The sequence below is a fragment of the Melanerpes formicivorus genome, unplaced genomic scaffold (assembly GCF_026170545.1).
Source record: "Melanerpes formicivorus ecotype bairdi unplaced genomic scaffold, bMelFor1.0.p_v2 SCAF_188, whole genome shotgun sequence".
Lineage (NCBI taxonomy): Eukaryota > Metazoa > Chordata > Aves > Piciformes > Picidae > Melanerpes > Melanerpes formicivorus.
Window position 1 is genome coordinate 14,893 of NW_027142540.1, and position 25,108 is coordinate 40,000.

Genomic DNA, 25,108 nt, shown 5'->3' on the forward strand with positions numbered 1-25,108 from the left:
CTTGGGGAGTGGAGGGAAGAGGGAAGCAGGGATGGATCCTTGGGGAGTGGAGGGAGGAGGGAAGCAGGGATGGATCCTTGGGGAGTGGAGAAAGGGAAGCAGGGATGGATCCTTGGGGAGTGGAGGGAAGAGGGGAGCAGGGAGGGGTCCTTGGGGAGTGGTGGGAGGAGGGAAGCAGGGATGGATCCTTGGGGAGTGGAGAGAGAAGGGAAGCAGGGAGGGGTCCTTGGGGAGTGAGGGACCTGGCCCAGGTGGTCCTCACCCTCGTTCTCAGCACGGAAGACGAAGATGCGGTGGCTGGTGAAGACCTGGAACTTGTTGTCCTTGTTGGAACGAGCCATCTCCATCACTGCCAGGGGGATCACCCCCTTGGGGTAGGGCTCCTGCAGCAAGCCCCAGGCAGAGTCACCCCCCCTGCCCTTCCTCTGCAGCACCACCCGAAGTTGCCCAGCCCAGGACCTGCCCTGCTGGGCACGCTGCTGCCATGGCCATAGGGCTGCGGAGGGGATGGCTGCCACCCCCTGGCTGAGTCTGCGTGGCTGCCGCCGCTGTGGGGCCCTGGGGCTGGGCCAGCAGCCACCAGAAACCTCCCAGCAGCAGCTCTCTTCCAACCAAAGGGTTTCTGTGATCCTGGTTGTGTGCCTGCTGCTCCCAGAGGGAGCTGCCCCGGTGCCCCCCGCCGCGGTGGCACAGAGCAGCCTCCCCTCCCCCGTGCCCACAGCCTGCCCCCGGGCACCTTCTCGCTGCTGAAGTACATCAGGTTCTTGCCGTCGAAGCGCACGTAGCGCCGCTGGAAGACGTAGTTCCTGGGGAGGGGGGGCAGAGAAACCGCGCTGGAGGGCAGGGCTGAGCCCCCTGAGCCCCCCACGGCTGCTCACACACCCTCCCTCCCACCCTCCCTCCTACCCCTCCTCCTTCCCTCTCTCCCACCCTCCCTCTATCCCTCCCTCCCACCCTCCCTCCTTCCCTCCCTCCCACCCTTCCACCCTCTCTCCTTCCCTCTCTCCCACCCTCCCTCTATCCCACCCTCCCTCCCCTTCCTCCTTCCCTCCCTCCCACCCTTCCACCCTCTCTCCTTCCCTCTCTCCCACCCTCCCTCTATCCCTCCCTCCTTCCCCCTTCCTCCTTCCCTCCCTCCCACTCTTCCTCCTTCCCTCCCTCCCACCCTCCCTCTATCCCTCCCTCCCACCCTCCCTCCTTCCCTCCCTCCCACCCTTCCACCCTCTCTCCTTCCCTCTCTCCCACCCTCCCTCTATCCCTCCCTCCTTCCCCCTTCCTCCTTCCCTCCCTCCCACCCTCCCTCTATCCCTCCTTCCCTCCTTCCCTCCCTCCCACCCTCCCTCCCTCCCTCTCTCCCACCCTCCCTCCCCCCCTTCCTCCTTCCCTCCCTCCCTCTCTCCCTCCTTCCCTTCCTCCCTCCCTCTCTCCCATCCTTCCTCTATTTCTCCCTCTTGTCCTCCCTCCCTCCCTCTCTCTCTTCTTCCCTCCCTCCCTTCCTATCTCACTTCCTCTCTCCCTCTCTCCCTCCCTGTATCCTCCTCCCCTCCAGCCTCACCTCTGCTGCCAGGCTGTCCCTGCTGAGACCCTCTCCCTGTGTCACTCCCCCAGCCTCACCTCTGCTGCCAGGCTGTCCCTGCTGAGACCCTCTCCCTCTATCCCCCTCCCCCAGCCTCACCTCTGCTGCCAGGCTGTCCCTGCTGAGACCCTCTCCCTGTGTCCCTCCCCCAGCCTCACCTCTGCTGCCAGGCTGTCCCTGCTGAGACCCTCTCCCTGTGTCCCTCCCCCAGCCTCACCTCTGCTGCCAGGCTGTCCCTGCTGAGTCCCTTCTACATCCCTCTGACCCAACCTCCCCAGCCCTGCCCAGGGTGGGGGCTTCACCCCTGGGGGAGTGTCCCATGAGTGCTGGGGTCCCTGCCCCCCGGGGGCCACCTACCCCTGCGGGGAGAGCTTGTCGAGCCAGCCGCTGAGCATGGTGGGTCTGGGCTCGGAGAGGGAGGTGAAGCTGGCGTAGGGGGAGATGGTCAGGTCATCCAGGACCTCGTCTGGGTAGAGGTGAGCTGGCAGGCTGAAGGGGCTGCCCCCAGCCCCTGGGGCCTCCACGGTGGAGTAGCCTTCGGAGTCGTTGTGCACGATGCGGTCGATGAGCCGGGACCTGCCCCCCTCCTCCTCCTCCTCCTCCTCGCTCCTCCCCTCGCTGCTTGCCCTGGGAGTAAATGGAGATGGGAGAAGGGGAACGTGGCTGCTGGCCACGGGGGGTAGCCCTGCTTCCTGCCACCCTACCCGGGCACAGCCCACACTGCCCCTGGCCCCAGCACCAGGGGCTGCTGTGAGAGGTGTGTGAGAGGCAGCCAGGTCGGGCAGGGGGCAAAGAAGAGGATCCTGCTAAAACAGAAACCCTCCCAATGTCCCCCTGCCACCCCAGGCCCTGCTGCTCTCCTGCCCCTTGGAGCACTCCAGTTCCTCCTCACTCCAAGAAGGACACTGAGGAGCTGGAGCAGGGCCAGAGAAGGGCAACACAGCTGGGGAAGGGTCTGGAGGACAGGGCTGGGGAGGAGCAGCTGAGGGAGCTGGGGGTGTTCAGCCTGGAGAAGAGGAGGCTGAGGGAGACCTCATTGCTCTCTGCAGCTCCCTGAGAGGAGGCTGGAGCCAGGTGAGGGTTGGGCTCTTCTTCCAAAGAACAAAAGAGCACAAGGAAACAGCCTCAGGTTGCCCCAGGGCAGGTTTAGGTCGCCCATGGGGAACAATTTCTTCCCCTGGAGGGTTGCCAAGGCCTGGCCCAGGCTGCCCAGGCCAGTGGTGCAGTCCCCATCCCTGGAGGGGTTCCAAAGCCAGCTGGATGTGGTGCTGAGGGCCAAGGTGTGGTGGTGCCCTGGCAGTGCTGGGGCAAGGCTTGGACTCAAAGCTCTGAAAGCTCTCTCCCAGCCAAACCAATTCCATGATTCCCCTCCTCACAGGGCACTGCCAGTGGGGTGGATGCTGCATGCCCAGCATCCCATAGCACAGGGCAGATGTTTCCACCCTCCATGGGCCTGGTGGGCTCAGTGAAGCTCTCCTCTTGCCTGCAGCCAGAGGCAGGAGCAGCAGGAGGAACCAAATGCAGCTGAGAGCTTCAGAGCCCTCCCTCAGCAGTGCACCCTCAGGGATGTGGTTTAGAGGTGAGCTGGCAGTGCTGGGCTGGGTGAGCTGAAAGGTCTCTTCCCACCATAGAACCACAGAAGTGTCAGGGCTGGAAGGGACCTCAAGGTTCAGCCAGTCCCAACCTCCCTGCCATGGGCAGGGACACCTCACACTACAGCAGGCAGGAGCAGCAGGAAGGACCAAATGCAGGCTGGAACTTGAGGGGTTTCAAAGCCCTGCGGCTGTGGTGCTGAGGGCCATGGTTTGGTGGCGGCCTGGCAGTGCTGGGTTCAGGGCTGGGCTCCATGATCTGAAAGGTCTCTTTCAAACCAAACGACTCTGTGATCTATCTCCACCAGCAGGGTGGGATGAGGGCTCTTGAGCCCGTGGTTACCAGGAGCCTGAGGTGCTGGTGGTGGCGCCCACATGGTGGTAGGGCTGGGAGGAGCTGACAAAATGGCATCCCCCACCTTGGGGCACACCACCTGGGCCACCACACATCTCCAGACTCTTTGGCATCACCTCCTTACCCTCTTCACAGGCAGCAGACCAAAGCCAGGCAGCTCCCCAGTCCCATAACCTGCTCCCTGCTTTACTCCCACCCAGCCACCTCCTCCCCAGGGGTCTCATCCTGTCCTCTCTGACTTCTCCTCCAGCGTTCATGGCACTGAGAAGCTCCCTCTGCCATGGCAGCCTCCTGCCAGCTCTTGTGTCATGGAATCACAGAACCAGTTAGGTTGGAAGAGACCTTTCAGATCACCCAGTCCAAACCTTCCCCCAGCACTGCCAGGGCACCACCACCCCCTGGCCCTCAGCACCACAGCTCCACAGCTTGGGCACCCTTCCAGGGATGGAGATTCCACCACTGCCCTGGGCAGCCTGAGCCAGGCCTTGACAACCCTCCAGGGGAAGAAATTGTTCCTCATGGCCAACCTAAACCTCCCCTGGGGCAACTTGAGGCCATTTCTTCTTGTCCTGCCACTTGTTCCTTGGGAGAAGAGCCCAACCCCCACCTGGCTCCAGCCTCCTTTCAGGGAGCTGTAGAGATCCAAAAGGTCTCCCTTCAGCTTCTTTTTGCCCAGACTGACCACCCCCAGGTCCCTCAGCTGCTCCCCTCCAGCCCTGCTCTCCAGACCCTTCCCCATTGCCCTTCTCTGGCCCTGCTCCAGCTCCTCAAGGGCCCTCTGGGAGCGAGGGGCTTGTAGAAAGCCACACAGAGTGTCCACCCAAAACATTTTGCCAAGGGGGAGGGCTGGACAGCCGGGCTGGTGGAGCTCCTGACCCCATCTCCTGGCCTTGGGAAGCCACATGAAGCCCCAGCCCACACTGCTGGGACTCTGCAGCCACAACAATAGCAGGAAATGGTAAAAATAAACTGCTGAGCCTGCCCCTTCCCCCGGCCTTCTGGAGCAGGCCTTTGTCTTTCCCCAAAAAGGAAATGTGCTGGAAAACATCTGATGGTCCCAGGAGCTCCCAGGGGAGCTGCCCAGGTGCAGTGAGGAGGAGGAGGAAGAGCCTCAGGGCAATCAGGACAGCACAGCCCCAGCAGGACGGCAGCTGGTGCCACTGGGGCTCTTGTGTCATCCAATGCCAGGAGCAAGAAAAGGATCCAAGAGAAGAAAAAGCTCCAAGGAAAGGCTCCAAGAAATGGCTCCAAGGAAAGAAAAGGCTCCAAGGAAGGAAAAGGCTCCAAGGAAAGAAAAGGCTCCAAGGAAAAGGCTCCAAGGGAAGAAAAGGCTCCAAGGAAGGAAAAGGCTCCAAGGAAAGAAAAGGCTCCAAGGAAAGAAAAGGCTCCATGGAAAGAAAAGGCTCCAAGGAAAGAAAAGGCTCCAAGGGAAGGCTCCAAGGGAAGGCTCCAAGGGAAGAAAAGGCTCCAAGGAAGGAAAAGGCTCCAAGGAAATGCTCCAAGGAAAGGCTCCAAGGGAAGAAAAGGCTCTAAGGAAAGAAAAGGCTCCATGGAAAGAAAAGGCTCCAAGGAAAGGCTCCATGGAAAGAAAAGGCTCCAAGGAAAGGCTCCAAGGGAAGAAAAGGCTCTAAGGAAAGAAAAGGCTCCATGGAAAGAAAAGGCTCCAAGGAAAGGCTCCATGGAAAGAAAAGGCTCCAAGGAAAGGCTCTAAGGAAAGAAAAGGCTCCATGGAAAGAAAAGGCTCCAAGGAAAGAAAAGGCTCCAAGGGAAGGCCCCATGGAAAGAAAAGGCTCCAAGGAAAGGCTCCAAGGAAAGAAAAGGCTCCAAGGGAAGAAAAGGCTTCAAGGGAAGAAAAGTCTCCAAGGAAGGAAAAGGCTCCAAGGGAAGAAAAGGCTCCAAAGGAAGAAAAGTCTCCAAGGAAAGAAAAGGCTCCAAGGAAAGGCTCCAAGAAAAGGAAAGGCTCCAAGGGAAGAAAAGTCTCCAAGGAAGGAAAAGGCTCCAAGGGAAGAAAAGGCTCCAAAAGAAGAAAAGTCTCCAAGGAAAGAAAAGGCTCCAAGGAAAGGCTCCAAGACAAGGAAAGGCTCCAAGGGAAGAAAAGGCTCCAAGGAAGGAAAAGGCTCCAAGGAAGTAAAAGGCTCCAAGGAAAGGCTCCAAGGAAAGAAAAAGCTCTAAGAAAAGGCTCCAAGGAAAGGCTCCAAGGGAAGAAAAGGCTCCAAGAGAAGAAAAGGCTCCAAGGAAAGAAAAGGCTCTAAGAAAAGGCTCCAAGGAAGGAAAAGGCTCCAAGGAAAGAAAAGGCTCTAAGAAAAGGCTCCAAGGAAGGAAAAGGCTCCAAGGAAAGAAAAGGCTCTAAGAAAAGGCTCCAAGGAAGGAAAAGGCTCCAAGGAAAGAAAAGGCTCTAAGAAAAGGCTCCAAGGAAGGAAAAGGCTCCAAGGGAAGAAAAGGCTCCAAGGGAAGAAAAGGCTCCAAGGAAGGAAAAGGCTCCAAGGAAGGAAAAGGCTCCAAGGAAAGAAAAGGCTCTAAGAAAAGGCTCCAAGGAAGGAAAAGGCTCCAAGGAAAGAAAAGGCTCCAAGAGAAGAAAAGGCTCCAAGGAACGGAATGCCCTGGGTTTGAAGGGGCTTCTAGAGGTTATCCAGGCCAACCATCTGGTCTAAGCCCTGCCATGGGCTCTGAGGAGCATCTCCAGTGGGACAAGGGGCAGGATTCTGAAGTCAGGAGCAGTGTGAGAAGGGCAGAAAAGCATCTCCTGGCCACCAGTGTCCCAGCAGCTGGGTGACATCACTGAAAGGCAGCAGCAGAGAGGTGCAGAACCACCTGGGGCTGACCTGAAGGACTTCTCACCAGGGGATGTTGTAGAAGGAGAGATTTATGGGGGAGAAAGCCACTGGGGGGGTGTGGGGGGGAAGTTCCTGAAGATGAGAAACCACCTCCAGCACAGAGCCCATCTGCTGGAAATGCTTTTGGAGCAGGAGGATGACCACAAACACCTCCCCTCATCCTAAACAGAATGAGATTGGGTGTGAGGAACACTGCAGAAGCAATGGGACTGGGAGAAATGGGGATTGGGATGAACTGATGGAGAGATGGGGACTGGGAGGACCTGGTGGTGAGATGGGGACTGGGAGAAACTGGTGGGGAGATGGGGACTGGGAGGACCTGGTGGTGAGATGGGGACTGGGAGGAACTGGTGGAGAGATGGAGACTGGGAGGACCTGGTGGTGAGATGGGGACTGGGAGGACCTGGTGGAGAGATGGGGACTGGGAGGAACTGGTGGAGAGATGGGGACTGGGAGGAACTGGTGGAGAGATGGGGACTGGGAGGACCTGGTGGTGAGATGGGGACTGGGAGGACCTGGTGGTGAGATGGAGACTGGAAGGACCTGGTGGTGAGATGAGGACTGGGAGGAACTGGTGGGGAGATGGGGACTGGGAAGAACTGGTGGAGCAGTGGGGAACTGGAAACTGGAAGGTATTTGCCTGGACCTCTCCAGCCCTGCAGCCCAGGCCAGGAGATAAGTTGGGCTTGTGGTGGGCTCCCTGCTGGGCTCATGGTCCCAGTGTGGGCAACAGAGGTGAGAGCTGCCCCAGGCTGTTCAGCCTGGAGAAGAGAAAGCTCTGGGGAGAGCTTCCAGTGGTCTTGCAGTACCTGAAGGGGCTCCAGGAGAGCTGGGGAGGGACTTGTGACAAGGGCTGGGAGTGAGAGGACCAGGGACAATGGCTTTGAGCTGGCAGAGAGGAACCAGCTCTGCCCTTGAGGATGAGGCTGATGGAGGAAGCCTCCAAGCAACAAGTCTGCAAAGGTGCAGGCATCTGCCTTGGCAGTGGGTGGCAGGCACTGAAGGAAACTAACCTTAGGGACAAAGGAGTCCCCAGGGCAAGAAGAGGGCAGTTCCAAGTCCCAAAGGAGGAGATGTCACTGGGGCTGAGGAGATCTCACTGGGGCTGAGGAGACCTCACTGGGCTGAGGTGGTTCTGCCCATCTCTAACACTCACTGCCCAGACATCAAACAGAGCTCTGCAGCATGGTGCAAAAGAGAGTGAGCAGAATTATCTCAGGCAGAAGATGCTGTGCCCAAAAGGGTGGGAGGAGGCCACCTTGAAGCTTGGAAGAGGGAGCTTGGGCTGGTGGGCTGCAGGAGATCCCCATCTTGTCCCCACTGACCAGATGCCAGCCAGCAGGATGAGAAACTGGTTGAACTGGAGAGCCACCAGTGCTGAAGGAGGACTTGGAAGGTCCCACAGGGGCCCAGGGCTGTCTGGCAGCAGCTCAGATCCCACCAGTCTTGACCATGATGCTCCACAGCTGTGCTCCAGGGGCATGGTGGTCAGACTGGTAGGGCTGGCCTGGGCAGGAAAGCAGGCAGCAGCTGGCCAAAGGGCTTCACAAGTACAACACAAGAGGCCTGCAAAGGCTTTTCTGGCTCTTATCCAACTCCCCACACTCCAAACACCTCAGTTCTGGGAGAGACAAAACTCAGCTGCTGCCTCTGATGGTCACATCATCTCCTCTGGAGACTTTCCAAACCCACCTGGACATCTTCCTGTGGGACCTGCCCTAAGAGACCCCTGCAGAGGGGTTGGACTCCATGATCTCCAGAGGTCCTTTCCCACCCCTACCATTCTGTGATTCTGCCTCTTCTCAGCAAGACCAAGCTGCAAACCCACTGCTGGGTCTAAGACTTCAAGGATCTAGATGATACCCTTGAGACAACTCTGGATTCCAGCTCCCTGGAAGCCTCTGGATGGATGCTGTGACTCTCAGGCCAGCACCCAGCCCTGCTCTGAACTGATTCAGAAGCTCCACAGCAGATTTCAGCAGCTCTGTTGCCAGGTACCTGCAGTTCCTCACCCCTGGGCTGTGATGAGGGGCTGCAACATTTGCCTGCTGTGACCTGGAGGGAGCCACACCACAACAACTCCAGTCGTGGAGGGGCTGGGTAGAAGGTTGGAGCTGGTGGTCATGGAGGTGCTGGGCAGAAGGTTGGAACTGGTGGTATTAGAGGTCTTTTCCAACCTTAATCATAGGATGATAGAATTGTCTTGGTTGGACTATGATCACTGAGACTAGGCACTGTTGATTCTCTGACTCTATGACTGGCACTGAAAGGAGGAGAAGAGCTAGGGAAGAGCTGGGGAAGAGCTGAAGAAGAGCTGGGGAAGAGCTGGAGATGAGCTGGGGAAGAGCTGGGGATGAGCTGGGGAAGAGCTGGAGATGAGCTGGGGATGAGCTGGAGATGAGCTGGGAATGAGCTGGGGAAGAGCTGGGGATGAGCTGGGGAAGAGCTGGGGATGAGCTGGGGAAGAGCTGGGGATGAGCTGGAGATGAGCTGGGAATGAGCTGGGTAAGAGCTGGGGATGAGCTGGGGAAGAGCTGGGGATGAGCTGGGGAAGAGCTGGGGATGAGCTGGAGATGAGCTGGGAATGAGCTGGGGAAGAGCTGGAGATGAGCTGGGGATGAGCTGGGGATGAGCTGGGGAAGAGCTGGGGAAGAGCTGGGGAAGAGCTGGAGATGAGCTGGGGATGAGCTGGAGATGAGCTGGGGAAGAGCTGGGGGAGAGCTGGAGATGAGCTGGGAATGAGCTGGAGATGAGCTGGGGAAGAGCTGGGGGAGAGCTGGGGAAGAGCTGGAGATGAGCTGGGAATGAGCTGGAGATGAGCTGGGGAAGAGCTGGGGGAGAGCTGGGGAAGAGCTGGAGATGAGCTGTGGAAGAGCTGGAGATGAGCTGGAGATGAGCTGGGGATGAGCTGGGGATGAGCTGGGGAAGAGCTGGGGAAGAGCTGGGGAAGAGCTGGAGATGAGCTGGGAATGAGCTGGAGATGAGCTGGGGAAGAGCTGGGGGAGAGCTGGGGAAGAGCTGGAGATGAGCTGTGGAAGAGCTGGAGATGAGCTGGAGATGAGCTGGGGATGAGCTGGGGAAGAGCTGGGGATGAGCTGGGGATGAGCTGGGGGAGAGCTGGGGAAGAGCTGGAGATGAGCTGGAGATGAGCTGGGGAAGAGCTGGGGGAGAGCAGGGGAAGAGCTGGAGATGAGCTGGGGATGAGCTGGCCCAGCCAACACTGAGGCCAGAGAGGCAGGGCCAAGGGGACCCAGTGGCTGGCAAGGCCAGAGGCAGAGCTGAAGGCCACAGAGAGCTGCAGCTCCCCTCCTGCTCTCAAAGCAGCACAGGAAAAGGAAGCCTCCCCACACGAAATGGGAAGAGCAGCTTTCCTTCCTCTTTCTCAGATGCTATCAGGAATCATGGAAAGAACATTTCAAGAGCAGTTTGAAGGTGGCCTCTGACAAGCTCCCTGCCCAGCACACTGGGGCAGGGCACCACAGGCTCCTCTGATGGCGCTGGAGGTCTCCCATCACTTCACCTGGAGCTTGGAGCCATCCCCTCTCTCAGCAATCCCTGTCCCCTCTGCTGTTTCCTGGCTCCCAGAGGCCAAATTCAGGCTCTGCCCAGCCTGCAGGTGCCCAGGGCCACTGGCACTGCCCCAGCTGTGCACCCAGGGCATCTGTTGGCAAGCTGTGTCCCCCACGAGGACCACCCACCAGTGTGGCTCCTTCTCATCCCTGAGCTCTTCCTGACACTCCTGATGGGCTCAGTGGTGGGACAGAAGCCCCTCACCCCCTCCCCAACCCCTCAGGCTGTCCCCAGGGGTGTCTCCTGTCCCTCTGGCATGCCTCCCTGGGCCCCAGAGGAGGTGGTGCCTACCTGCATGCTTCCCCCTCCTGGGCCAGCTCTGACACTGCCTCGTAGCCCTGGTCAGAGGAGATGTCACCAGCCTGGGAGGAGAGCTTGGGTCACATCACAGCAGCACAGAGCACAGGGCATTAGGGGCTGGGAGGGACCTCCAGAGGCCATCCAGCCCAGCCCCCTGCCAGAGCAGCATCACCCAGGGCAGGGCACACAGGAATGCATCCAGGGGGGGTTGGAAAGGCTCCAGAGAAGGAGACTCCACAACCTCTCTGGGCAGCCTGCCCCAGGCCTCTCTCACCCTCACTCTGGAGAAGTTTCTCCTCCTGCTGAGCTGAAACCTTCTCTGTTCAAGTTTGTCTCCATTGGTCCTTGTCTCACTCCTGTGCACCACCCAACAGAGCCTGGCCCCCTCCCCTTGCCCCCCACCCCTCAGCTATTGAGAGGCATTGATCAGATCCCTCTCAGCCTTCTCCTCTCCACACTAAACAGCCCCAGGGCTCTCAGTCTCTCTTCACAGGGGAGATGCTCAAGTCCCCAAATCATCCTCCTGGCTCTCCCTTGGGCTCTTTCCAGCAGGTCTGTGTCTCTCTTGACCTGGGGAGCCCAGAGCTGGACCCAGGATTGCAGCTGTGGTCTCAGCAGGGCAGAGCAGAGTGGCAGCAGAACCTCCCCAGCCCTGCTGGCCACACTTCTCTTGCTGCAGCCCAGGACCCCATTGTCTCTCTTGGCCACCAGGGCACTTTGCTGTCCCCTGCAGAACCTGCTGCCCACCAGCACCCCAAGGTCTTTGTCCCTGGAGCTGCTCTCCAGCAGGGTAGCCTCTGACCTGTCCTGGTACATCTCCTCTGCCTCCTGCCCTCTTCCATCCAGACCTCCTCAGTCTGCCTGTGACCTCCCCCCCAGCCCAGCAGCAACGCTCAGCCAGGCACCAGGGGCTCACAAGCCACAGCTGGTGGGACACAGAGTGCCAGCAGGGGACAGCCACCCCCCTCCAGAGTCTGCCCTCACCTTCTGCTCCTGGGCTGGGGCTGCATGGCCAAAGATGGTCTCACAGTAGGGGCTGACAGGCTGCTCCCCAACCTCTGTGGGCAGAGACACAAGCAGGAAAGTGGTGTCTGCTGTGGGGCAGTCACCAGCCACCTCCACCTACCAACCCTGGGGCTTGGAACCTCCCCCCAAAGCCCCCCATGGTGCACCCCAACATCCAGCAGGTAACAGAGATGCCAACCCAAAGGGCTGTGGGGCTGGGCCCTGCTTTGCTCTGGGGCCACTCCAGCCCTTGGGGAAGGAGGGGGAAGCAGGACTGGAGAGGGATGTATTGGTGTCCCTCTCCTCACCACCCCCTTCCCTGGGGCCACCCGGAGGTCCCCATTGTGCCCTGGGGGCTCTCACCTGGCTTGCAGGTGGGTCTCTGGGGGATGGGGGGCACCTGCCCCCCAGGCCTGCTGGAACTGCTGGAAAACAGGAGAGAGGTTACTGGGGCTGGGAGGTGGTGGCAGCCTGCAGAGCTTTTCCCACCCTCTTTTACCATCTGGCTTCTCCTGACCAGGGCTGAGCCCAGCTTTGTCCCCTGGGATCTGCAGCATCCCACCCCTGTTCCCACCCCCTCCTTGGCCCCTAACTCCTCCCCACCCCAGGATGTGCTGGGTTGTGCCTCCAGGCAGTACCCAGCCTAGTTTTTGGCCCCCTCCAACATCTCCCACCTGGCTCCCAGCAGGAGACAGCCCCAGCCACCACTCTCCATGCTGGGGAGCCCCAGCCCTGCTGTCTGGGGGGGGGGTGTGCAGAAAAGGGGCAACAGCTTCTTCCCCAGAGCCTGGGGAATGGAAGGCTCCTTGCAGAGCCTGGGGGATGGAAGGCTCCATGCAGAGCCTGGGGGATGGAAGGCTCCATGCAGAGCCTGGGGGATGGATGGCTCCATGCAGAGCCTGGGGAATGGAAGGCTGCATGCAGAGCGTGGGGAATGGAAGGCTGCATGCAGGGCCTGGGGATGGAAGGCAGCATGCAGGGCCTGGGGATGGAAGGCTCCATGCAGGGCCTGGGCATGGAAGGCTCCATGCAGAGCCTGGTGGATGGAAGGCTCCATGCAGGGCCTGGGGAATGGATGGCTCCATGCAGAGCCTGGGGGATGGAAGGCTCCATGCAGAGCCTGGGGAATGGATGGCTCCATGCAGAGCCTGGGGAATGGAAGGCTCCATGCAGAGCCTGGGGAATGGAAGGCTCCATGCAGAGCCTGGGGGATGGAAGGCTCCATGCAGAGCCTGGGGAATGGAAGGCTCCATGCAGAGCCTGGGGGCTGGAAGGCTCCTTGCAGAGCCTGGGGGATGGAAGGCTCCATGCAGAGCCTGGGGATGGAAGGCTCCAGGTGAGCCTGGGGAAGGGAAGGCTCCATGCAGAGCCTGGGGGATGGAAGGCTGCATGCAGAGCCTGGGGAATGGAAGGCTCCATGCAGAGCCTGGGGGATGGAAGGCTCCATGCAGAGCCTGGGGGATGGAAGGCTCCATGCAGAGCCTGGGGGATGGAAGGCTCCATGCAGAGCCTGGGGGATGGAAGGCTGCATGCAGAGCCTGGGGAATGGAAGGCTCCATACAGAGCCTGGGGGATGGAAGGCTCCATGCAGAGCCTGGGGGATGGAAGGCTCCATGCAGAGCCTGGGGGATGGAAGGCTCCATGCAGAGCCTGGGGATGGAAGGCTCCTTGCAGAGCCTGGGGGATGGATGGCTCCATGCAGAGCCTGGGGAATGGATGGCTCCATGCAGAGCCTGGGGGGTGGATGGCTCCATGCAGAGCCTGGGGAATGGAAGGCTCCTTGCAGAGCCTGGGGAATGGAAGGCTGCATGCAGGGCCTGGGGATGGAAGGCTCCATGCAGAGCCTGGGGATGGAAGGCTCCATGCAGGGCCTGGGGATGGAAGGCTCCATGCAGAGCCTGGGGGATGGAAGGCTCCATGCAGAGCCTGGTGGATGGAAGGCTCCATGCAGGGCCTGGGGAATGGAAGGCTCCATGCAGAGCCTGGGGGATGGAAGGCTCCATGCAGGGCCTGGGGGATGGAAGGCTCCATGCAGAGCCTGGGGGATGGAAGGCTCCATGCAGAGCCTGGGGGATGGATGGCTCCATGCAGAGCCTGGGGAATGGAAGGCTGCATGCAGAGCGTGGGGAATGGAAGGCTGCATGCAGGGCCTGGGGATGGAAGGCAGCATGCAGGGCCTGGGGATGGAAGGCTCCATGCAGGGCCTGGGCATGGAAGGCTCCATGCAGAGCCTGGTGGATGGAAGGCTCCATGCAGGGCCTGGGGAATGGAAGGCTCCAGGTGAGCCTGGGGAAGGGAAGGCTCCATGCAGAGCCTGGGGGATGGAAGGCTCCATGCAGAGCCTGGGGAATGGATGGCTCCATGCAGAGCCTGGGGAATGGAAGGCTCCATGCAGAGCCTGGGGAATGGAAGGCTCCATGCAGAGCCTGGGGGATGGAAGGCTCCATGCAGAGCCTGGGGAATGGAAGGCTCCATGCAGAGCCTGGGGGCTGGAAGGCTCCTTGCAGAGCCTGGGGGATGGAAGGCTCCATGCAGAGCCTGGGGATGGAAGGCTCCAGGTGAGCCTGGGGAAGGGAAGGCTCCATGCAGAGCCTGGGGGATGGAAGGCTGCATGCAGAGCCTGGGGAATGGAAGGCTCCATGCAGAGCCTGGGGGATGGAAGGCTCCATGCAGAGCCTGGGGGATGGAAGGCTGCATGCAGAGCCTGGGGAATGGAAGGCTCCATACAGAGCCTGGGGGATGGAAGGCTCCATGCAGAGCCTGGGGGATGGAAGGCTCCATGCAGAGCCTGGGGGATGGAAGGCTCCATGCAGAGCCTGGGGATGGAAGGCTCCTTGCAGAGCCTGGGGGATGGATGGCTCCATGCAGAGCCTGGGGAATGGATGGCTCCATGCAGAGCCTGGGGGGTGGATGGCTCCATGCAGAGCCTGGGGAATGGAAGGCTCCTTGCAGAGCCTGGGGAATGGAAGGCTGCATGCAGGGCCTGGGGATGGAAGGCTCCATGCAGAGCCTGGGGATGGAAGGCTCCATGCAGGGCCTGGGGATGGAAGGCTCCATGCAGAGCCTGGGGGATGGAAGGCTCCATGCAGAGCCTGGTGGATGGAAGGCTCCTTGCAGAGCCTGGGGAATGGAAGGCTGCATGCAGGGCCTGGGGATGGAAGGCTCCATGCAGAGCCTGGGGATGGAAGGCTGCATGCAGGGCCTGGGGATGGAAGGCTCCATGCAGAGCCTGGGGATGGAAGGCTCCATGCAGGGCCTGGGGATGGAAGGCTCCTTGCAGAGCCTGGGGGATGGATGGCTCCATGCAGAGCCTGGGGGCTGGAAGGCTCCTTGCAGAGCCTGGGGGATGGAAGGCTCCATGCAGAGCCTGGGGATGGAAGGCTCCAGGTGAGCCTGGGGAAGGGAAGGCTCCATGCAGAGCCTGGGGGATGGAAGGCTGCATGCAGAGCCTGGGGGATGGATGGCTCCATGCAGAGCCTGGTGGATGGAAGGCTCCATGCAGAGCCTGGGGACTGGAAGGCTCCATGCAGAGCCTGGGGCTGGAAGGCTCCATGCAGAGCCTGGGGAATGGAAGGCTCCATGCAGAGCCTGGGGGATGGAAGGCTCCATGCAGAGCCTGGGGATGGAAGGCTCCATGCAGAGCCTGGGGGGTGGAAGGCTCCATGCAGAGCCTGGGGAGGAAGGCTCCATGCAGAGCCTGGGGATGGAAGGCTCCATGCAGAGCCTGGGGGATGGAAGGCTCCATGCAGAGCCTGGTGGATGGATGGCTCCTTGCAGAGCCTGGGGATGGAAGGCTCCATGCAGAGCCTGGGGGATGGAAGGCTCCATGCAGAGCCTGGTGGATGGATGGCTCCTTGCAGAGCCTGGGGATGGAAGGCTCCTTGCAGAGCCTGGGGATGGAAGGCTCCTTGCAGAGCCTGGGGGATGGAAGGCTCCATGCAGAGCCTGGGGGATGGAAGGCTCCATGCAGAGCCTGGGGGATGGATGGCTCCATGCAGAACCTGGGGGATGGAAGGCTCCATGCAGAGCCTGGGGGATGGAAGGCTCCATGTAGAGCCTGGGGATGGAAGGCTCCATGCAGAGCCTGGGGGATGGAAGGCTCCATGCAGGGCCTGGGGGATGGATGGCTCCATGCAGAACCTGGGGGATGGATGGCTCCTTGCAGAGCCTGGGGGATGGATGGCTCCATGCAGAACCTGGGGGATGGATGGCTCCTTGCAGAGCCTGGGGGATGGAAGGCTCCATGCAGAGCCTGGGGGATGGATGGCTCCATGCAGAGCCTGGGGGATGGAAGGCTCCATGCAGAGCCTGGGGAATGGAAGGCTCCATGTAGAGCCTGGGGATGGAAGGCTCCATGCAGAGCCTGGGGGATGGAAGGCTCCATGCAGGGCCTGGGGGATGGATGGCTCCATGCAGAACCTGGGGGATGGATGGCTCCTTGCAGAGCCTGGGGGATGGATGGCTCCATGCAGAACCTGGGGGATGGATGGCTCCTTGCAGAGCCTGGGGGATGGAAGGCTCCAGCTGAGCCTGGGGGATGGAAGGCTCCATGCAGGGCCTGGGGGATGGAAGGCTCCATGCAGAGCCTGGGGGATGGATAGCACCATGCAGAGCCTGGGGGATGGATGGCTCCATGCAGAGCCTGGGGGATGGAAGGCTCCATGCAGAGCCTGGGGATGGAAGGCTCCATGCAGAGCCTGGGGGATGGAAGGCTCCATGCAGAGCCTGGGGAATGGAAGGGTCCTTGCAGGGCCTGGGGGATGGAAGGCTCCATGCAGAGCCTGGGGGATGGAAGGCTCCATGCAGAGCCTGGGGGATGGAAGGCTCCATGCAGAGCCCGGGGGATGGATGGCTGGGGGAGATGTTGGAAGGGCCTTTGCCAGCATCCAGAGGATGGTGTCCTGGAGGTGTGGTTGGGACTCTTTGGATCTTCTGCTCTGGCTGCTCTGCACCCCCTGCTCTGCTCTCTGGGGTGAGGGAAAGGAGCTGCTTACCCAGACTTGTCCTCTGGCTGGGTCACCTCTGTCAGGGACGATGCTGGGGGCTGCCCTTGGGCTTCCCCCACCCCTCCCGAGTCCTCAGCAGGTGCTGCTGGGCGCTTGAAGCCTTCGTAGATGACGTTGGACACCATCTCCACCCTGCCCTGCCCCGAGCTGGGCTGTGAGGCTGCCCTGGGGCACGGGGAGAGATCCCTCCCGGCTGGGGTGGGCAGAGGAGGGCTGGAGGCAGGGGGTCCCTCAGGGCCGGGCTCAGCCCCTGGAGCCTTGCGGGGCGGTGGGACAGCAGCCACGCTCAGGAGGGGCTTTTCCAGGACCTCCAGGGCCTGTCCCTGGGCCGGGGGGGGTCGCTTCTCTTCCCTGGTGCTGTCCCTCCCCCGCAGCCGGGAGATGGCCATGCCCATGGTGGCGGCTGGAGGGGCCGGGCCGGGCGCTGGGCTTTCCAAGTCCGTGGAGCTCTCCCCTGGCACGAAGCCCTCCAGCACCAGGAAGGCTGCGGGCGCCCGCTCTGGGCTGCGTGGCGGCAGGGTGGTGCGGGCGGGCGGCCTGGGCACGCAGCTCTGCTCCGACCTGCCGCGGAGGAAAACCGTCCTGGGCTTGGGGACCGGCTTCAGGGGGGCGGCGGCGGGGAGCCGCTCCGAGGGGTGCGCCTGGCCGGGCACAGGGACGCGCTGCTGGCGCCCACAGCTGGCAGCGGCTCCTCCTGCCTCTGCTTTCATGGCATCCTCGCCCGCCCTGGGGGCATCCAGGCCGCGGCTGGCTGGCAAAGGGGAGGCTGCTGCTGGTGCTGGTGCTGGGGCTGCTGCTGGTGCTGGTGCTGGGGCTGCTGCTGGTGCTGCTGGTGCTGGTGCTGCTGCTGGTGCTGGTGCTGGTGCTGCTGGTGCTGGTGCTGGTGCTGGTGCTGCTGCTGGTGCTGCTGCTGGTGCTGCTGGTGCTGGTGCTGCTGCTGGTGCTGCTGCTGGTGCTGGTGCTGCTGCTGGTGCTGGTGCTGCAGGTCCTGCCTGGGGCTGGCCGAGCATCCGGGTCTGCTGCACCAGGCTCAGGATCCTCTTGCGGTGGCCGGTGGCGGCGATGCCAAGCTGCTGCAGGAGGGCAGCGTCCAGCGAGGTGGCATCCCGTGCCAGGTGGTAGCCATGCTGCCTGAAGATATCCTGGTACCTCTCCAGGTGGATGGTGGCCAACCAGTCAGCGATGTCGGCGTCGGGGCCCCATGGGGAGCTCATGGCCCTGGGGTGCCCCTGCAGCGGGTGCTCAGCCCATCATCTGGGGAGGAGGAGGAGGGAATCATGGACTCATCAGAGAAGTGCAAGGGCTGGAAGGGACCTCAAGGCTCAGCCAGTTCCAACCCCCTGCCATGGGCAGGGACACCTCACACTACAGCAGCTTGCTCACAGCCACAGCCAGCCTGGCTGCAAACACCTCCAGGCATGAGGCTGCCACCACCTCCCTGGGCAGCCTGTGCCAGGCTCTCACCACCCTCATGGGCAACAACTTCTTCCTCACATCCAATCTCAATCTCCCCACTTCTAGTTTTGCTCCATCCCTCCCACTCCTGTCACTCCCTGACACCCTCCAAAGTCCCTCCCCAGCTTTCTTGGAGCTCCCTGCAGATCCAGGAGGGAGGGAAAGGGGATGAGGACTCCCAGAGTCCTGGAATGGGTTGGGTTGAAAGGGAGCTTCAAGGTCACAGAGTCACAGATGTATTGTGGCTGGAAAAGAGCTTCCAGGCCAACCACTCTCTGGCTCTGCCAAGGCTACTGCTCAACCTTGGCCCTCAGCACCACAGCTCTGCCTCTTGGAAACTCCTCCAGGTCTCCGCTCAGCCTCCTCTTCTCCAGGCCAAAGACAGAATCACAGCATCATAGGACCACAGGATTAGAGAATCACAGGATCATAGGACCACAGGATCATAGGACCACAGGATCAGAGAATCACAGGATCATAGGACCACAGGATCACAGGACCACAGGATCAGAGAATCACAGGATCACAGAATCATAGGATCACAGGGTCATAGAATCACAGGATCATAGAATTATAGGATCACAGGATCATAGGACCACAGGATCACAGGTTAATAGGACCACAGGATCACAGGACCATGGGATCACAGAATCATTGAGGCTGGAACAGAGCTCTGAGCTCATCAAGCCCAGCCTATGACCTTCCACCACCCCCCTGCCCAGACTCCAGATCCCTCAGCTGCTCCCTTCTCCAGACCCTTCCCCAGCCAGACCCTCCAGTCCCAACCCCCCCTGCCGTGGGCAGGGACCCCTCCCCCTAGCCCAGGCTGCTGAAAGCCTCAGCCAGCCTGGCCCTGAACCCTTCCAGGGCTGAGGCATCTACAACTTCTTGGTGCAACCCCTTGAGGAGGCAGCAGGAAGGGAGTGGAAGGCTTCAGCTGGCTTGAGGGGTGCAAACCCCGTGGGTGGGAGCGTGGGGTACTGCTGAACGTCCCCCCCAGCCCCCCAGCTCCCCTCTCTGTCCAGTCTCTCACCTCCCAGCTGAAGCTGCCAGCATCCTGTTGTTGCTCAGCCCTCAGCCTCTCCTCCCCTTCCCGCAGCTGAGGGATCCTGGCCCTGCTTTGTCACAGAGGCCACCCCCCGAGTCCAGACAGGAACCCAGCAGCCAGGGGCTCGCTGGGGGGGGGGCATGGGGCGGGGGTGGGCAGCTGAGCAGATGCAGGACTCTGGAGCGTGCTGGGGTGGAGGGGCTGGGGGGGAGGATGAGGAGAATTTCTTGCTCTGGGCTCCTTGGGATGGTGTCTGGGGCAGATAAGGGGGGGATGGGGAGGGGGGGAGCAGCAGCTGAGCCCCTCCCAGGGGATGAGCTCCCGTGGTGGCCAGCTCGGGGAGGGCTGAGCAGCCGGAAGGGCCAGACCATAATCTCTGTCTCTGAGCTCTGGTGAGGGCATGGGAGAGGTCAGCATGACTCATGGGCAGGCAGAGAAAGGGGAGGGGGAACACTCAGCCTCCCACCCACCCCCAGCCTCCCCCAGCCCCCCGTGTCCCGCAGCCAGCACCCGCAGGAGGCTGCAGATGGGGCTGGGCTGCTCTGCACGGTGCCCACCCAGGTGCCACTCCGAGCAGGAGCCTCCATCCCTAGTGGAGCTCCCAGGGCCTGGCTCCCATGAATCACAGCTCTACACCAAACCATCTGTGCTGACTCTGCTGCCCCTGGCTCTTTATTTTCCAGTTCCTCCATTTCCCTCCATTGTTCAGCTCCAGCTTCCTTCCTGCTGCCTGCGGCTCCCACGCAGCCTCTGTCCCCCCCCCAACCCCATCCCCCAGCCTCCCCCTGCTGCTGGAGCCAAGGGACAGCCCAGCCAGCAGCATCTCAGCTGCCCCCTGCTTAGGAGGAGGCTCTGCCTGCTGCCCAACGGGTGGCATGAGTGGCACAGTGCAGGCTGGGCAGGCTGGAGGAGGGCTGGTGAGCACTTGCAGCCCAGAGAGCCAAGCAGAGCCTGGGCTGCAGCAAGAGAAGTGTGGCCAGCAGGGGAGGGAGGGGATTCTGCCCCTCTGCTCCACTCTGCTGAGACCACAGCTGCAGCTCTGGGGCCAGCTCTGGAGCCTCTGTGCCAGGAAGGAGCTGGAGGTGCTGGAAGGTGTCCAGAGAAGGGCCACGAGGAGGAGCAGAGGGCTGGAGCTGCTCTGCTCTGGAGACAGCCTGAGAGAGTTGGGGTTGTGCAGGCTGGAGAGGAGAAGGCTCCAGGGAGACCTTCTTGTGGCCTTGCAGGATCTGCAGGGGGCTCCAAGAAAGCTGGGGAGGGACTTTGTAGGGTGTCAGGGAGGGATAGGACTGGGGGGGATGGAGCAAAAGTAGAAGTGGGGAGATTGAGATTGGATGTGAGGAAGAAGTTGTTCCCCATGAGGGTGGTGAGAGCCTGGCACAGGTTGCCCAGGGAGGTGGTGGCAGTCTCATGCCTGGAGGTGTTTGCAGCCAGGCTGGCTGTGGCTGTGAGCAAGCTGCTGTAGTGTGAGGTGTCCCTGCCCATGGCAGGGGGGTTGGGACTGGCTGAGCCTTGAGGTCCCTTCCAACCCTGACACTTCTGTGATCCTATGGAGCTGGTGGTGGCTCAGAGAGTGGCTTGAGGTGGAAGGGACCTTCAAGATCACGGAATCACAGAAACATTTTGGTTGGAAAAGAGCTTCCAGATCACCCACTCCAACCAGTCTGGCTCTGCCAAGGCTGCTGCTGAACCATAGCCCTCAGCACCACAGCTCTGCCTCTTGGAAACACCTCCAGGTCTTCCCTTAGCCAAACAACCCCAGACCCCTCAGCTGCTCCCCACAAGATCTCCTCTCCAGACCCTTCACCAGCCAGATCCTTCAGTTCCAACCCCCCTGCCACGGGCAGAGACATCTCCCCCTAGCCCAGGCTGCTGAAAGCCTCATCCAGCCTGGCTTTCAACACTTGCAGGGCCTGCCCTGAGGCAGCCCCAGCTCCTCTGGGCAGCCCCTTCCGGTGTCTCACCAGCCTCAAAGAACTTGTGATGCTGTCAGCCAGCACCCATGAAGAGCCCAGCTCTGCCCACATCCCTGTGTGTGCCCAGCCCCATGTGTGTGTGCCCAGGGGAGGGTCCCCATGGGGCTGCTCCCCAGCTTTGAGGGGGGACAATCATGGCAGGAGCTGGCTGAGAAGCTGGGCATGGGGAGCAGGGCATGGGGAGCAGGGCATGGGGAGCAGGGCATGGGGAGCAGAACATGGAGAGAAGTGCCTCTGAGGTGGTCCAGCTGTGCCCCTGAGGGGTGGCACTTCACAGGGAGGTGGGCACCGTCCCCACTCCTGCAAACCCATCTGGGCCAGCTGGTGCCATGGGCTGGAAGTGGAGTTGGGCATCCACAGTCCTGGACCTTCCCCTCCCTGTCCTGGACCTTCCCCTCCCTGTCGTGGTGCTTCCCCTGCCTGTCCCCAGCTGGGTGCAGCCCTCACCTCCGCAGCCCGCCAGGGCTGTCTGCAGCGGAGCGCGATGGTGCCAGGTGCGCTGTGGGCTCGGTGGCTGCCAGGCTCTGGGCTCCAGGGTGACGGTAAGGCGTTCCCAGCCCGGGGACGGGACTCAGCCTGCGGGCACCGACGAGCAGCCCCGCGGAGCTGCCTCGGGCTCGGCAGCAGCCTGCCCACGCCTCCCCCTGCCGGTCCCACCTCCAGGCCAACCCTCTGCTCTCCATCGCTGTCCCACCCCCCCTGTCCTGCCCCTTCCCAGCCATGACCAAGCGCCGTGTCCTGCCTGCCCCAAGTCCTGCCCCTCGGGCAGGCTCTGCCCTCCTACAGGGGCTGCCCCATGCCCTCCTCCCAGCTCCCTGCCTCATGCTCTGCTCACACCCTCCCAGGAAGGGTCCTGCTCCGCTCCATGACCCCTTGGACCTGCATAGCCATGGTGGGACCAGGATTTCCTGAGACCATGGATCCCACCTGGAGCTCTGTGTCCTGTTCTGGAGCCTCTGTGCCAGGAGGGATCTGGAGGTGCTGGAAGGTGTCCAGAGAAGGGCCACGAGGATGAGCAGAGGGCTGGAGCTGCTCTGCTCTGGAGACAGCCTGAGAGAGTTGGGGTTGTGCAGGCTGGAGAGGAGAAGGCTCCAGGGAGACCTTCTTGTGACCTTGCAGGATCTGCAGGGAGCTCCAAGAAAGCTGGGGAGGGATTTTGGAGGTGTTTGCAGCCAGGCTGGCTGTGGCTGTGAGCAAGCTGCTGTAGTGTGAGGTGTCCCTGCCCATGGCAGGGGGGTTGGGACTGGCTGAGCCTTGAGGTCCCTTCCAGCCCTGACACTTCTGTGGTTCTATGGTGGGAAGAGACCTTTCAGCTCACCCAGCCCAGCACTGCCAGCTCACCTCTAAACCACATCCCTGAGGGTGCACTGCTGAGGGAGGGCTCTGAAGCTCTCAGCTGCATTTGGTTCCTCCTGCTGCTCCTGCCTCTGGCTGCAGGCAAGAGGAGAGCTTCACTGAGCCCACCAGGCCCATGGAGGGTGGAAACATCTGCCCTGTGCTATGGGATGCTGGGCATGCAGCATCCACCCCACTGTGTGCCCTGTGAGGAGGGGAATCATGGAATTGGTTTGGCTGGGAGAGAGCTTTCAGAGCTTTGAGTCCAAGCCTTGCCCCAGCACTGCCAGGGCACCACCACACCTTGGCCCTCAGCACCACATCCAGCTGGCTTTGGAACCCCTCCAGGGATGGGGACTGCACCAATGGCCTGGGCAGCCTGGGCCAGGCTTTGGCAACCCTCAAGGGGAAGAAATTGTTCCTCATGGGCGACCTAAACCTGCCCTGGGGCAACCTGAGGCTGTTTCCATGTGCCCTTTTGTTCTTTGGAAGAAGAGCCCAACCCTCACCTGGCTCCAGCCTCCTCTCAGGGAGCTGCAGAGAGCAATGAGGTCTCCCTCAGCCTCCTCTTCTCCAGGCTGAACACCCCCAGCTCCCTCAGCTGCTCCTCCCCAGCCCTGTCCTCCAGACCCTTCCCCAGCTGTGTTGCCCTTCTCTGGCCCTGCTCCAGCTCCTCAGTGTCCTTCTTGGAGTGAGGAGGACCTGGAGTGCTCCAAGGGGCAGGAGAGCAGCAGGGCCTGGGGTGGCAGGGGGACATTGGGAGGGTTTCTGTTTTAGCAGGATCCTCTTCTTTGCCCCCTGCCCGACCTGGCTGCCTCCCACACACCTCTCACAGCAGCCCCTGGTGCTGGCAGTCCCTCAGGCTCTTGCACCTGGGAAGCTGGGGAGCTGGGATGCTGGGGAGCTGGGATGCTGGGAAGCTGGGATGCTGGGATGCTGGGATGCTGGGATGCTTGGAGGCTGGTGAGCTGGGGAGCTGGGATACTGGGATGATGGAATGCTTGGTAGCTGGGATGCTTGGAAGCTGGGATGCTGGGAAGCTGGGATGCTGGGATGCTGGGATGCTGGGATGCTAAGAAGGTGGGAAGCTGGTACACTGGGGAGCTGGAATGCTGGGTTGCTTGGAAGCTGGGATGCTTGGAAGCTGGGATGCTGGGGATCTGGGATGCTGGGGATCTGGGATGCTGGGATGCTGGGATGCTGGGATGCTGGGATGCTGGGATGCTAAGAAGGTGGGAAGCTGGTAAACTGGGGAGCTGGAATGCTGGGATGCTTGGAAACTGGGATGCTGTGAAGCTGGGATGCTGGGATGCTTGGAAGCTGGGATGCTGTGAAGCTGGGATGCTGGGATGCTTGGAAGCTGGTAAACTGGGGAGCTGGTAAGCTGGGATGCTGGGATGCTTGGAAGCTGGTAATCTGGGGAGCTGGGAAGCTGGCATGCTGGGAAGCTGAGAAGCTGGTAAACTGGGGAGCTGGGATGCTGGGGAGCTGGTAAGCTGGGGAGCTGGGATGCTGGGGAGCTGGGATGCTGGGATGCTTGGATGTTGGGAGGCTGGTGAGCTGGGAAGCTGGGATGCTGGGATGATGGAATGCTTGGTAGCTGGGATGCTTGGAAGCTGGGATGCTGGGATGATGGTATGCTTGGTAGCTGGGATGCTTGGAAGCTGGGATGCTGGGATGATGGTATGCTTGGTAGCTGGGATGCTTGGAAGCTGGGATGCTGGGATGCTGGGAAGCTGGTAAACTGGGGAGCTGCGCTGCTGGGCTGCTGGGGATGCTGGGATGCTTGGACACTGGGATGCTGGGATGCTTGGAAGCTAAGATGCTTGGAAGCTGGGATGCTGGGAAGCTGGGATGCTGGGGAGCTGGGATGCCTGGAAGCTGGGGGGCTGGGATGCTGGGGAGCTGGGATGCTGGGATGCTGGGATGCTTGGAAACTGGGATGCTGGAAAGCTGGGGAGCTGGGAAGCTGGGATACTGGGGAGCTGGGATGTTTGGAAGCTGGGATGTTGGGATGCTGGGATGCTTGGAAGCTGGGGAGCTGGGATGTTTGGAAGTTGGGATGCTGGGATGCTGGGATGCTGGGATGCTGGGGAGCTGGGATGTTTGGAAGTTGGGATGCTGGGATGCTGGGATGCTTGGAAGCTGGGATGCCTGGAAGCTGGGGAGCTGGGAAGCTGGGATACTGGGGAGCTGGGATGTTTGGAAGCTGGGATGTTGGGATGCTGGGATGCTTGGAAGCTGGGATGCTGTGAAGCTGGGATGCTGGGATGCTGTGAAGCTGGGATGCTGGGATGCTGGGAAGCTGGGATGCTGGGATGCTGGGGAGCTGGGATGCTGGGATGCTGAGAAGCTGGGGAGCTGAGATGCTGGGAAGCTGGCAAGCTGGGGAGCTGGGATGCTGGGAGGCTGGGGAGCTGGGATACTGGGGAGCTGGGATGCTGGGATGCTGGGGAGCTGGGATGCTGGGAGGCTGGAATACTGGGGAGCTGGGATGCTGGGATGCTGGGGAGCTGGGATGCTGGGAGGCTGGGATACTGGGATGCTGGGATGCTGGGATGTTGCCCCTAGCCCCTTTGCTCTGCCCCTCCAGCCACTCCCCCTGCAGCCCTCAGCAGCCTTCCCAGGAGCTCTGCTGCTCACGATCAGCCAAGCAGCTTCCTCTCAGAGGCACAATGGGATGGCCCAGCCTGCAGAGCTGGCCCACAGGGTCCCCACACACCCTTTCCACTCGCCCCACCCCCAGTGTGGTCCATGGGGCCACCCGTGCTGTCCCCAGCCACAGCGATGTGTCACCATCCTGTTGGAGCAGCTGAGTGGGGTGGGAGGAGGAAGACAGAAACGGTGCTGGGCTCCTGCTGGGTTCTGCTTCTGCTTTGTAGAGTGAGGCTGTGGTCAGCAGAAGCTGCTAGTCCACACACAGAGACTCCTCCAGGTTGGTCCTCGCCCACATCACTCATGGCTCCCCCGGAACGGCTTCTGGGAGCAGCACTGGGACAGGGAAGGAGGCTCAGAGGGTAGGGAGCAGCTGTCAGCTTTGCCACCAGGTGTGGTGAAAG

The 25,108-nt window shown here is 61.4% G+C and overlaps 1 protein-coding gene across 1 annotated transcript in view; it reads right to left on the reverse strand.

Annotated features, from left to right (window-relative positions):
• LOC137457696 (arf-GAP with Rho-GAP domain, ANK repeat and PH domain-containing protein 3-like) overlaps positions 1–21,345 on the reverse strand; it is a gene marked incomplete at its 3' end in the record, with an annotated part of 36,051 nt that extends 14,706 nt beyond the window's left edge. The window contains exons 1-8 of the mRNA XM_068169542.1: positions 21,162–21,345; positions 16,227–17,492; positions 11,596–11,657; positions 11,212–11,285; positions 10,219–10,289; positions 1,934–2,203; positions 737–806; positions 263–383 (exon numbers count right to left, since the gene is read on the reverse strand). Coding sequence (XP_068025643.1) covers positions 263–383; positions 737–806; positions 1,934–2,203; positions 10,219–10,289; positions 11,212–11,285; positions 11,596–11,657; positions 16,227–17,452 — 1,894 coding nt within the window. The remainder of the gene's footprint in view (positions 1–262; positions 384–736; positions 807–1,933; positions 2,204–10,218; positions 10,290–11,211; positions 11,286–11,595; positions 11,658–16,226; positions 17,493–21,161) is intronic.
• Positions 21,346–25,108: the final 3,763 nt, after the last annotated feature.